At 52.7% G+C, this 10852-nt stretch overlaps 7 protein-coding genes across 7 annotated transcripts; 3 read left to right on the top strand and 4 right to left on the bottom strand.

Moving 5' to 3' along the window:
• VC83_02195 (uncharacterized protein) lies at positions 1 to 941 on the bottom strand (the record flags this gene model as incomplete). The annotated part of the gene is made up of 3 exons (XM_024465863.1): positions 1 to 140; positions 188 to 609; positions 673 to 941. 3 exons carry the CDS (start codon positions 939 to 941, stop codon positions 1 to 3), a joined length of 831 nt encoding a protein of 276 aa, XP_024326714.1.
• A 361-nt stretch (positions 942 to 1302) lies between these two features.
• On the top strand, positions 1303 to 2795 carry VC83_02194 (uncharacterized protein; the record flags this gene model as incomplete). Its single annotated transcript, XM_024465862.1, has 4 exons — positions 1303 to 1424; positions 1488 to 1536; positions 1629 to 2426; positions 2483 to 2795. The coding sequence occupies 4 exons, from the start codon at positions 1303 to 1305 to the stop codon at positions 2648 to 2650; spliced, it is 1137 nt and encodes a 378-aa protein (XP_024326715.1). The 3' UTR covers positions 2651 to 2795.
• A 191-nt stretch (positions 2796 to 2986) lies between these two features.
• Positions 2987 to 4517, bottom strand: VC83_02193 (uncharacterized protein; the record flags this gene model as incomplete). The annotated part of the gene is made up of 4 exons (XM_024465861.1): positions 2987 to 3863; positions 3947 to 4341; positions 4391 to 4450; positions 4506 to 4517. The coding sequence occupies 4 exons, from the start codon at positions 4515 to 4517 to the stop codon at positions 2987 to 2989; spliced, it is 1344 nt and encodes a 447-aa protein (XP_024326712.1).
• A 796-nt stretch (positions 4518 to 5313) lies between these two features.
• PPE1_1 (Protein with carboxyl methyl esterase activity) lies at positions 5314 to 6903 on the top strand. Its single transcript, XM_024465860.1, has 2 exons — positions 5314 to 5683; positions 5734 to 6903. The coding sequence occupies exons 1-2, from the start codon at positions 5451 to 5453 to the stop codon at positions 6785 to 6787; spliced, it is 1287 nt and encodes a 428-aa protein (XP_024326713.1). The 5' UTR covers positions 5314 to 5450; the 3' UTR covers positions 6788 to 6903.
• On the bottom strand, positions 6903 to 8297 carry VC83_02191 (uncharacterized protein). Its single transcript, XM_024465859.1, has 2 exons — positions 7883 to 8297; positions 6903 to 7831 (listed from the first exon to the last, which is right to left on the bottom strand). The coding sequence occupies exons 1-2, from the start codon at positions 8194 to 8196 to the stop codon at positions 6904 to 6906; spliced, it is 1242 nt and encodes a 413-aa protein (XP_024326710.1). The 5' UTR covers positions 8197 to 8297; the 3' UTR covers position 6903.
• MRPL44_1 (YmL44) lies at positions 8275 to 9068 on the top strand. Its single transcript, XM_024465858.1, has 3 exons — positions 8275 to 8433; positions 8489 to 8688; positions 8784 to 9068. Exons 2-3 carry the CDS (start codon positions 8511 to 8513, stop codon positions 8897 to 8899), a joined length of 294 nt encoding a protein of 97 aa, XP_024326711.1. The 5' UTR covers positions 8275 to 8433; positions 8489 to 8510; the 3' UTR covers positions 8900 to 9068.
• A 24-nt stretch (positions 9069 to 9092) lies between these two features.
• VC83_02189 (uncharacterized protein) lies at positions 9093 to 10561 on the bottom strand. The gene has a single exon (XM_024465857.1). The coding sequence runs from the start codon at positions 10329 to 10331 to the stop codon at positions 9111 to 9113; it is 1221 nt and encodes a 406-aa protein (XP_024326938.1). The 5' UTR covers positions 10332 to 10561; the 3' UTR covers positions 9093 to 9110.
• Between the last annotated feature and the right edge of the window lie 291 nt (positions 10562 to 10852).

Below are 10852 nucleotides of genomic sequence, written 5' to 3'. Positions count from 1 at the left end.
TCAAACGTCCCCACCACCACATTCCCCGTATAAAACGCATCCACAACCCCCGCATCCCCTCCCTCCTCCGCCCTCCTCATCCTCTCCGCAAGTAACACATCGCGTTCCTCCGCGCCTGCTCCCTCGGGGGCTGATAAATCCTGCATCTCCATCTCCACCCCCATCTCCCCGCCCTGCGTGCCTGTACCCATCTCCAAATCCCCAGCACCCCGCTCCGCACCATCGACCCCGGTGCCGCCTGCAGCTATATAAGCAGTCATCCCATCGCGATTCGCCAGCGCAGCTTTCAGCACCGCTTCTTCAACATGCACAGACAGCATCACAAGCTGCAGTAGCAGTATCAGGATATCCAACCCCACCAACACAGCTTTTGTAGACGGCGCGCGCTGCCCGATGAAATCGACTATTATCCCCCCATGTAGATACCCCCGCGTGAGCTCCGACCCGGACGGGCGCGCGGTGACGAGGTGCAGGAAGGCGCAGAGGGTGTTTGTGGAGAGGAGGGCGGGGATGTAGGGGCTTGGGCCGGGGATGGGGGGGGGCTTGGCGGCGGGGGAGAGGAAGACGAGTTGGGTTATTGAGCGGAGGAGGAAGCGGAAGAGGGAGCAGCTGGGGAGTGGGTTAGCGTGTGCTTGATTGATTGAGGGAGGGAGGAAGTGGGGGTGGACGTACTCGTTGTAATACATGAAGCAGAGCTCGGCGTAGATTAACACGTCTAGATTGACGAGGATGTCGTGGATGAACTCGGCTTTCTTCTTCGTCTGGATGAAGATTCGGCGCCGTCGCCGGGCGGCGGGGCTGTTATCATCGATTCCTGCTACAGCTGGAGGTGGTGTAGCTGCTGGAGTTGTTGCTGGAGTTGCTGCGGCGGCGTCGTTGCTGGGAGGTAGTTGAGGGTCTGCCGGACCCGCGTCGGGAGCGGATGCGGATTCATCGTTCATTGCTCGCGCAAGTCATTGGGTGATATCTTTGTTGTAGTATTTTCGGCAGAGGTCATAGATATCACATGGCTGTTCGTGGTGAGTTGTTACCAGTAATCCTGCCTCGTGGCAGCTGTTGGAAGGTTGAGGTCCAGGTGGTTACCGTTAGGTTAGACTACCACAGATTATTGCCCAGAGCTGCTGCCTCGCGCACAAGGGTGTGGCGGTCAAGGGTGCGTTAAGTGCTCGGGCGCGCTAATTCTCCACGTCGCGTCTCCCCAACTTGACGACTGCGAATTTGATGTAGACGCGCAAGTATACCTGGTAACTCACGATTCAACATTGGAAAACTTCGACGGAATATTGAAGGAATAGGGCTGAAATGGCAGGGTTTTTCGATCTCAAGGCGCGCAAGAAGGAGGCGGAGGCAGAGGCCTTGGGTGACAAGAAGGGCGCTCCCAATGGGAAGGACAATACACGGCTGCAGCCATGGGTTGAGAAATAGTAAGATTTTGCTATTAATATGATGCTTTATTCAAGTTCAAAGCTGACATTACTTCCCTTCAGCCGCCCAAAGAGTCTCGCCGATGTGACAGCTCAAGACCACACCATCACCGTCCTCCAACGCACCCTCCCAATCCTCCAACGTCAGTCCCTCCCACCTCCACATTGTCCCCCTCTCTCAATACACCTACTAACCCCCACCAGCTCCCCCACATGCTCTACTACGGACCCCCCGGCACCGGCAAAACTCCACCATCCTCGCCCTCTCCGCTCCCTCTACGGCCCGCCCTCTTCCATTCCCGCGTCCTCGAGCTCAACGCCTCCGACGAGCGCGGCATCAGCATCGTGCGCAAGAAAGTCAAAGACTTCGCACGCATGCAGCTCTCCCGACCCCCCGGCGGCAACTACCAAGAGCAGTATCTCTGCCCCCCCTACAAAATCATCATCCTCGACGAGGCCGACAGCATGACGCAAGACGCGCAGAGCGCGCTGCGCCGGACGATGGAGACGTACAGCAAGATCACGCGTTTCTGCCTGGTGTGTAACTATGTTACGCGGATTATTGATCCCCTGGCGAGTCGGTGCAGTAAGTTCCGCTTTAAGCGGATGGGAGAGGGGCAGGCGGGGACGAGGCTGAGGGAGATTGCGGAGAAGGAGAAGGTGCCGATGGGAGGAGGGGTGGTAGAGGCGCTGATTAAGCACTCGGAGGGGGATTTGAGGAAGGCGATTACGTTTTTGCAGAGTGCGGCGAGGTTGGTGGGGGCGGCGGGGGCGGATGGGGGGGAGGAGGTGGAGGAGGATGCGATGGATGTTGATGGGGTGCAGAAGGTTGTTACGGTTAAATCGATTGAGGATATTGCGGGTGTGATTCCGGATCGGACTATTGACAGTCTGGTGAAGGCTATGCAGCCGTCGTCGAGTGGGCTGACCTACGAGAATATCTCGAAGGTGGTTACGGAGATGGTGGCCGATGGCTGGAGTGCCTCGCAAGTTGTTACACAGGTATGCATCCCCCCTGGCTGTGCATTTAGGAGAGAATATACTGACGGCAGATAAAGCTCTACCAGACGATCATCTACAACGAATCTATCGCCGACATCCACAAGAACAAAATAGTTATGATCTTCTCCGAGATCGACAAGCGCCTCGCGGACGGCGCAGACGAGCATTTATCCATCCTCGACATGGCATTGCGTATAGCCGGGGTGCTGACAAGTAAGGCATAATTTGTTACGCTCGCTTTCGGTTGGGCAAAGCTGGTAATTTATGATCAAGGCCTGAACAAGGGGGGAATTGCATAGCTCTGGAGTTGCGGGGTAAAAACAGAACAGGCGTACGGAAATGATCAACACTTATGAACAAGATCTATGAGCTTTGAGAACATATGAAATTCAGTCTGTAGGTGTAAATAACATCCCTTATTATCAAAATATAACCAAAAACTTCCATATCCTAGGGTTGTAGTTGTACAGATTGCGGGAAATAAATGAAAAATGTTGCCAAACCAAACAGCCTCCAACACACCACCAACCACACCTTTCCTAACCAATTTTCAGCTTCCTTTACACCCTCACCAGCTCACCCAACCTCTTCTCAATCTTCTCCCTCCCCTCAAGCGTCTCCCACACCTCATGCGGCGCCTTATTCACAATATCCCACCCCACCAACTCCCTCGTCAAATGAGTCAAATCCCTCTGCTTCTCCTCCCACACGCTATCCCTCTTCGACTCAATCCCCGAACTCACAATCGCCACCGGCGTATCTTCCTCCTGAACCACCCTCGAAATCGTAACCTCATTCCTCGTCAAGCTATCCGCCACCAGCGACTCCTGCAGCTTCGCCTTGATGGACTTCCCGCCCTGGTACGCGGACCACCCGTACACCCTGTCCTCGCGGCTACGGCCACGGAAGATCGCGCCGGAGAGACGGTCAATACCAAGGGGGGAGAGGATGCCGCGCAGCCAGAGGAAGAAGCCGCGGTGGGGCGAGGCGAGGCGGTGGAGGAGGTCTTCGTGCAGGGGGTCGATGAGTAGGAGGCCCATGACGTCTTTGCCGTGGCGGGCGGAGAAGATGCGCGAGTACACGCTTCCCACGCCTGCGCTGGCTAGAACCCATGGTCCCTCCTCGCCTGCGCGTGCAAGAGCTTCGGATAGAACGTCAGCGGCCATACCGGCGGAGAATGGTGAGGGCGCGTTATCGGACCAGCCGAAACCGGGGCGGTCGGCGTAGCAGTAGCGGGATATCGTGCCGTTGGCAATGGCGTTGTCAGCGAAAGTTTGCAAGGATAGTCCGAATGGGCGTTCTCCGGCTTCGAAGAGCACGGTTGGGACCTTGTTGTCTGACTTGTCGGTCTCGTTGCCTTTGCAGTAGAGATGGATTTGGTATTTGTCACCGTCGACGTAGTAGCGCTCTCCCTGTGGTGCCAGAGAAGAGTCGCGGCTGCGGAGGATGAGAGTTGCGGAAAGGAGAAGAACAGCAAGGCCGACGGCTATGAGAACGATTTCGGATGCCAGGATCTCTACCCACTCGCGGATGGTGCGGCGGGTCTCAGCGCGCCCTGTGAGACGTTCTTCTTCTCTTCCTTGCCGTATGCCACGACACGGTCTGTTATGACGACCCAGATGCCGATAAGGAGGGCCCATACAACACTAGCAATGCCAACCCAGCCTTCCTCAACACGGAGGCGAGGCACGGCAAGGATCATGATCATGTCGAAGAGAAGGAGAACGGATGTGACAAGAACGGTAATCTGAGCCGCCTTCGACGGAGTCGAGAAGAATAGGAGGACGATGATCAGGTTTGCCAGCGATAGACTTGTAAATGAGAAGTCGAAGAAGCCGGAACCGCGAGAGTGCATGCCCGGCGGACTGACGAAGATGCTGACGAGGAGCAGAACCCACCAGAAGAAGGTGATGAACTGCAATATATGTTAGTATATGTGATAATATCTGGGTCGAGGGCCGTACCAAGAGCAGGATGGAGAAGTAGCGCATGAACCGCACGCTCCAGAGATTGTATGGCGAGACCTGGGGGATAGTGTTAGTAATGTTATACTGAAGCATTGAGCATCTCAGAACTTACAGCAGGGTTCATCTGGACTCAAATATCCACCCCGAGTCGAAGGCTGCGGTAATAGACGTGTATGCTCATCAGGCTCGCGCTCGACAATGCGAGGTGCGCCTTCATTGTCTTCATCGTTTCCGCCGCGAGGCGGCTCGGTGCGCTCACCACCAAGACCTTGTATTCCAAATAGAACTCATCTTAAATCCAATTGAAGGCTATGGCTTCTTGGAATTGAGTCGCTTCGGATAGATAGGCCTCCAAAGGGAGTTAATATAATACTACAACGAAACTTGTTGATGTGATATTAGTTTCGCTTTATGTCATGAGGTATTACAAACAGCAGCGAATATAAAAGTTGAAGAATGACGGTTTCAAAGATTCAATAGAGAAGCATTATATTCGAAACAAATCAAGATTTTGATTTAAAGCCTAGCCTTTGGCCTTTTGGGAAGCTATTGCGAATCTGTATAACTTCTGACGTCACCATCTCTCAGCGTTCATCAAGTCAGTTTGGGGACTATTGGGGTCTCCCAAATAGGCAGAAAGGGACAGTTTTTAATAAAATAGCTGTGCAATTAAAGCAAAATTATAGTATCTCAGTATATGGCCACGGCACGGCACCTTACCATGCATGATAAGGTTTTGGTGGCTTTTATTAAATCCCATGTAGCAATTCTGAATTCCGATCCATTTCTTGAATTACGTCATATTGAATTTCCATGTGCAAGACGAACGCGTTATCGATATAGTAGTGTTATCGATAAGCCCGATAAACCATTGCTTAGCTCACGTGCCCCGCCAAAAGCAACTCCCAATGTGTGCTTTGGGTGGAATCACTCTACGATGCATCTTATATTGTTATAAAATTATATTTCCGAATGCTCAAAGTAACAAAAGTAGATTATATTGAGCGGCGCAAATGTCTAATTAGATAGGACTCACCTCCATGATCCCGCCATCAGTATGAGCGAACTACAACGGGCCTTCGCAAAGGCGAAATTAGTAGGGCTCCCACCCGTTCTCCCAGAGCCACTCGTCGATCTAGACGAGCAGGAGGAAGAACGAGATGCGTTCCCCGAGCTTTCAACAGAGCGGTCAGATGATGACTCTTCATCTGCGTCCTCTGCTTCTTCGGCGTCCTCCACTGGCACTATAAGACCGACGAGTAGCAGTAGGCTGTTTGCACGTTCAATGGGGTGACATTTGATTCTTTATCCTGCAATAAACAGCAGCTGACCGTAGACAGATCACCAACTAGGTCGCCAGCTCACTTTGCCCCTCTACCCTGGACCTCATACTTTGAGCGAGACCTGAAGCTATCACATATAGACTTCAACCTCAAAGTAACGCACCAGGTTTACCTTACCTCACCACTATCCTCTCCCACCAAACCTGGGCCTCTATTTGTGACCCACCATGGCGCAGGCTCGAGTGGACTTACGTTTGCGACGCTCGCAAAGTCTATCCGGGCTCTCCTCCCAAATGCTGGAATTCTGAGCCTGGATGCTAGAGGCCATGGCTCAACTACTGTTGAGACGCTTTCTGAGACGGATCCGATGGATGGAATACTTGACGTTAGCCTAGAGACATTGACGGACGATCTTATCACTGTCATACAAAAAACAAAAGAGGTCATGAATTGGCCAACCATGCCGCCCATAATTCTCATCGGTCATTCCCTAGGTGGCAGCGTTGTCACATCAGTGGCTGCAAGAGGCACCCTTGGGTCTTCCCTGCTCTGCTATGCCGTTTTGGATATCGTCGAGCGCACGGCAATTGAATCACTAGCCAGCATGGCCGGCTACCTCAAAAGCCGCCCTGCGACATTTCCAAGCCTGGAGGCAGGCATCGCGTGGCACGTCAGAACCGGCAGTTTAAAAAACGTCGAAAGCGCCAGGGTTTCCGTACCTCCGCTACTCACGCTTCTGTACAACAAACCAAAAGATGACGCGAACTCTACAGCCGCTAGACAAATATTCAACTGGCGTGCTGATCTTGCCAGCACGGAACCGTTCTGGAACGACTGGTTCGTAGGCCTCTCTGACCGCTTCCTCTCGTCAAGGGGCGGCAAACTACTTATTCTAGCGGGAACAGAAAGGCTAGACAAGGAGATGATGATTGGGCAAATGCAGGGCAAATACGCCCTGCAGATATTCCCAGATGCGGGCCACTTTCTACACGAGGACCAGCCAGAGAAGACGGCACAGAGTATCGTGGATTTCTACAAGCGGAATGACCGGAGCGCGATGGTGTTGCCGCCGAAGGTGTCAGACATGTTGCAGCAGGGTAAAAAGGTATAGATGTACATAGGACGACTTATGACATTACGAAACCGGGAACGACACAAAATCATGGATTGGGCTTGTACATGGTTCTAGGTGCATATAGGCTTTGTTGATTCTAGACTACCAAGAGACTACAATTCATCCTTCCTCTTCTGCTCCGCTTCTGCTTCCTTCCTCGCCTCCACCTCCGAATCCCACATCCGTTTCTTCGGGTTTGGTTGCACCTGCTCCTCTTGTTGCTGGCCTTCATTACTCTCTGGTTGCGCCGGCTCCTGCGGCTGCTCCTGTCCCTGTGCTCTCGTGTCCTCCGCCATCTCCCCCACAATATCTACAAGCGGCCTGCCTTCGTCATCCTCTTGTGGAGGCTTTGGAGGTTTCGCGTTCCCCCTACCCCCTCTGACAACCTGCGGCGCATCCGTCCCGCTCATCGTAACCTGCGCCACCGTCCCACTCGCCGGCATAATCATCGTGCCCACACTCTGACTCGACACCGACACCGTCGAGCTCGCGCCCCTCAACCCAAGCACAGTAAACACCCCCATCCACGCATTCCAAAACATCTTCAGCGGCAAATACACCAGCCACCACGCCGGTCCGTAAATAAACCGCCGGAAGACCAACCACGAAATAGTCGCCAACAGCACATAAAACGCTGTCTCGAGGTACCACGTATCGCTCTTCTGGCTCTTAAGCAGCATGCCCAGCAGCCCCTTCGTGCTCGCCAACACGCTATCCAAACTCGTATAACTCTCGCCCAGCTGCTCCAGCGCTGCGCCGCTCTCCTTCAGCGTATCGTGCGCGAACTGGCTGCGGGAGAGCTCATTCGTCATCGAGGCGTGGACCTGGCGCAGCGCGGCTGTGACGTCCCCTGCGGACCCGACGAGCTTCTCATCTTGTGTCTGCTCGGCAGCAGGTGTGCGGCGGCGGGAAATAGGTTGGTTGCAGGAGGGCGAAGGGAGGGCGGCTAGGGATTGCAGGAGGAGTTCGCGCTCGGCGCGACGGGAGAGATCGAGGTTGCGTTTTGCAGCTAGTTGGGCCTTGCGGAAGGCGGATTGGGCGCTGGGGATTGTTAGAATGGTTCTTTGGGTTGGGGATATAAGGTGGACTGACTGCTTCAGCTCTTGTTGGGTTCTTGTGGCTCGTTCAAGTAGGCGTAGTTTGTTGGTCTCGGCATCGCTTCCTTTCCTGCCGCCGGGCGAGTCTTTAATCTCTTGCTCTAGAAGCTTGAAATCATTGTTTTGCTCTTTGAGGGTGTCGTGGATCTCGTTGCTCAGCTCGGTCGCGACAGTGTCTAGAGACCCTTGGTTAAGAGGTATTGCGCCTGGTGGGAACTTGAAGGAGGCAAGCCGGGCTATCAGCGTTTGGATGTGGGAGGTTGTTTCTTGGAGGGTGGTAAGGCGTTTTTGTAAAGATTCGAGAGACATTTTGCAGCCTGTAGGTAAGAAAATAGGTTGCTTGTAAAGAGTTGTAGGGAATTGAAGCGGGGATAATGAATCTATTTATGATAAAGCTGGCAAGAGGTGCCGACTGACGACACTGACACATCGCGAAGCGGAATATCCCGTGACCATGGGGTAAATTTCGAAGACCTCCAAAGAGCCACCTGTCTACCACGACAGAAACTCCCAAGCTAAACAACTCCGGATACTTCGCTTTTCTAGGTATGTCAATTGGCTGGCTGCTGGTCCTTGTGCTATTACTGACGGATTACCCAAGTCGCGCGCGCGACTCAGCGAAGATGATCACCAGATACCTCACGGAGATTTCGACGGCGTTCAACCCGTTCTCTCCACGGGCGAAGACTGCAAGACTATTCCTCTCATTCTTGCCCGGAAATGCGCGCGCAACCATGAAGATCAATACGAAGATTCTGCCGAGGACGTCCAGGGAGAAGAGCTTTGTCCAGGTCAAATTCAGTATGTCCACACCTTAGGCGTCAACCACTCCTATGCGCACAGGATAGGAAAACAAAGGCGCATATGCAATAAAACGAGTACTAATATTATGGCAGAGGATGGAAAGGAGATGAAACTCGATTCCGAGCAGCTTGGCATCAAGGGCGTGATGGAGGAGTTGGATAGGCATTCCAGGATATTGGCCAGACAGGAGGAATTGACGGGCAACTAAGATGGGAGAGGGTCTGATTGCGTGGCTTGCAAGAACTAGATGGCGTTTTGGAAATGCATAGGGCGGGCTGTATGATCTATGTGTATAAACAGAGGATACTGGAATATCGATGTATAACTCCATCCCATGAAACGCATTCGACTTGATTGAACACCACATCTATACAGAGAAGTTATTGACATTATTGTTAATTGTTCATTCAGTTATAGTATCAAGCTATTTTCCTGCCCACGTTACCAATCCCAACGCCCTTGACACTGACCAGAATATCACCACTCTCATCCTCATCCACATCTCTTAAGCCCCAAGCACTTGCTCCGAACTTCCTGAGATCCCTCCCCAAACCAAGTATATCCTCCGTCCCTATAACATCCCGCCCAATCCGTAAGCGCCCAACATCCTCTGATCCCATTGACATTAACGTCAGTATCGTTGCCGCGCCTGCCTTGGCAACACATCCACCTTGTGCAATAGTTTCCAACAGCTGCAATGCAGCCTGCTTCCCAATATCCTCAGGCGTGACACCTCCCTGTGGCGGCGCTGCCACATCCGCACTATACAAAACACCTCCCGAACTCGACTCCGCAACCAGACTCAGACCAAAACCGATGCCCGTTCGCTTCTTTCCCTTTGGATCCGCCTTATCATTGCTGCTCACTAGCGGCGCCTGATCGTACTGTGCCGCAATATGCACATCGCTGACCAGTGGATTTAACACTCCCCTCGCCGCGTGTATCATCCTCGCATTATTGCTCGCCGAAACACCCGTACAATACGACACACCACGAATGCGCTTTATCCTCCCAGGATTCCTGTTCAGATGTAACGTCTTCGGCAGACGCACCTGCGACCCAAAGCGCAGCTCCACGATACCACCGCCTCCAAGGCCTCCTGGCCCCGCGCAAGAACGCTGCAACACACGCAGTTCAAGTTTCGCCGACATAATGCCGAACTGTTCGTATAGCGGGAGAATCGCAGTGCGCACGCTGTCGACGCTGATATCGCCTGCCTCCGTCGAGCTAGTGATCACACCCGGGCCGGTAAATCGTACATTGATTGGCGCCTTGCTGAATGGCGCGAGCATGCATAGCGGCAAGAGGAAGTAGCTCACTCCGCGCGTGTTGGTTGCTGGGAGCGAATACTCGATGACATCTCCATGTGCGCCGAGACCTGCGACTGAGCCAGTGATGAGGCCAGGGTTGTAGGTAAGTGTCGTACCTGTATACGAGATCTGGAGCGAAGAGCCATTGGTGATAGCTTCGAGGAGACGGATGAAGGAGATTTCGTGGGAGGCAAGACCGGGAGAGACGGCGGATGAGGAGCGGATTTGAGAGATGTGAACTGGGCGACCAGTGAGGGTAGAGAGGACGAGGCGGTGGGTGAGTGCTTTTTGTGACGTGAAGCGTAAATATTCAGTCGGTTGGACTGACATTGTGCTGGCGGCGGCTATGGTGCCATGCAACACGATTGATGAAGAAGTGGCGTTAAAGTTATAGTGAGCTTTTTGGTTTTTGGCGTAGACTCGAGGTTAAACTTTTTCTGTTGGCCAGCGGCAGAATAATGAACTTCGCTTCACCGCCTCGCAATCAGGATCATTATCCAATTACAACAGAGGTCTTGGAATTTACGACAGTACTCCGCATCTCGCTCCGAAAACATATTTGCAACGAGCATTTTGAGGAATGTAGTGGTAGAATCTCCATAATAGAATGAATGCTATTGAGGACTAAAGTCGAGAAGAACAGTTATTCTTTTGACTATGAAAGCCGAAGCTGTTAATTCTGCCATGAGAAACCCCAATTCTTATTTATGCAGTGTAAGAGGATTGCACCAGCACAAAGATGCTTAAAATCAGATTATATGAATATCTTATACATACGACCATAGTATAGACTTGAGAGAATTAAGCATCCCGTCCGCTCTTATACATACGATCATAGTATAGACTTGAGA

This window comes from Pseudogymnoascus destructans, assembly GCF_001641265.1.
Source record: "Pseudogymnoascus destructans isolate 20631-21 unplaced genomic scaffold scaffold_4, whole genome shotgun sequence".
Classification (NCBI taxonomy): domain Eukaryota; kingdom Fungi; phylum Ascomycota; class Leotiomycetes; order Thelebolales; family Thelebolaceae; genus Pseudogymnoascus; species Pseudogymnoascus destructans.
This window is presented reverse-complemented; position numbering and strand designations above follow the sequence as displayed.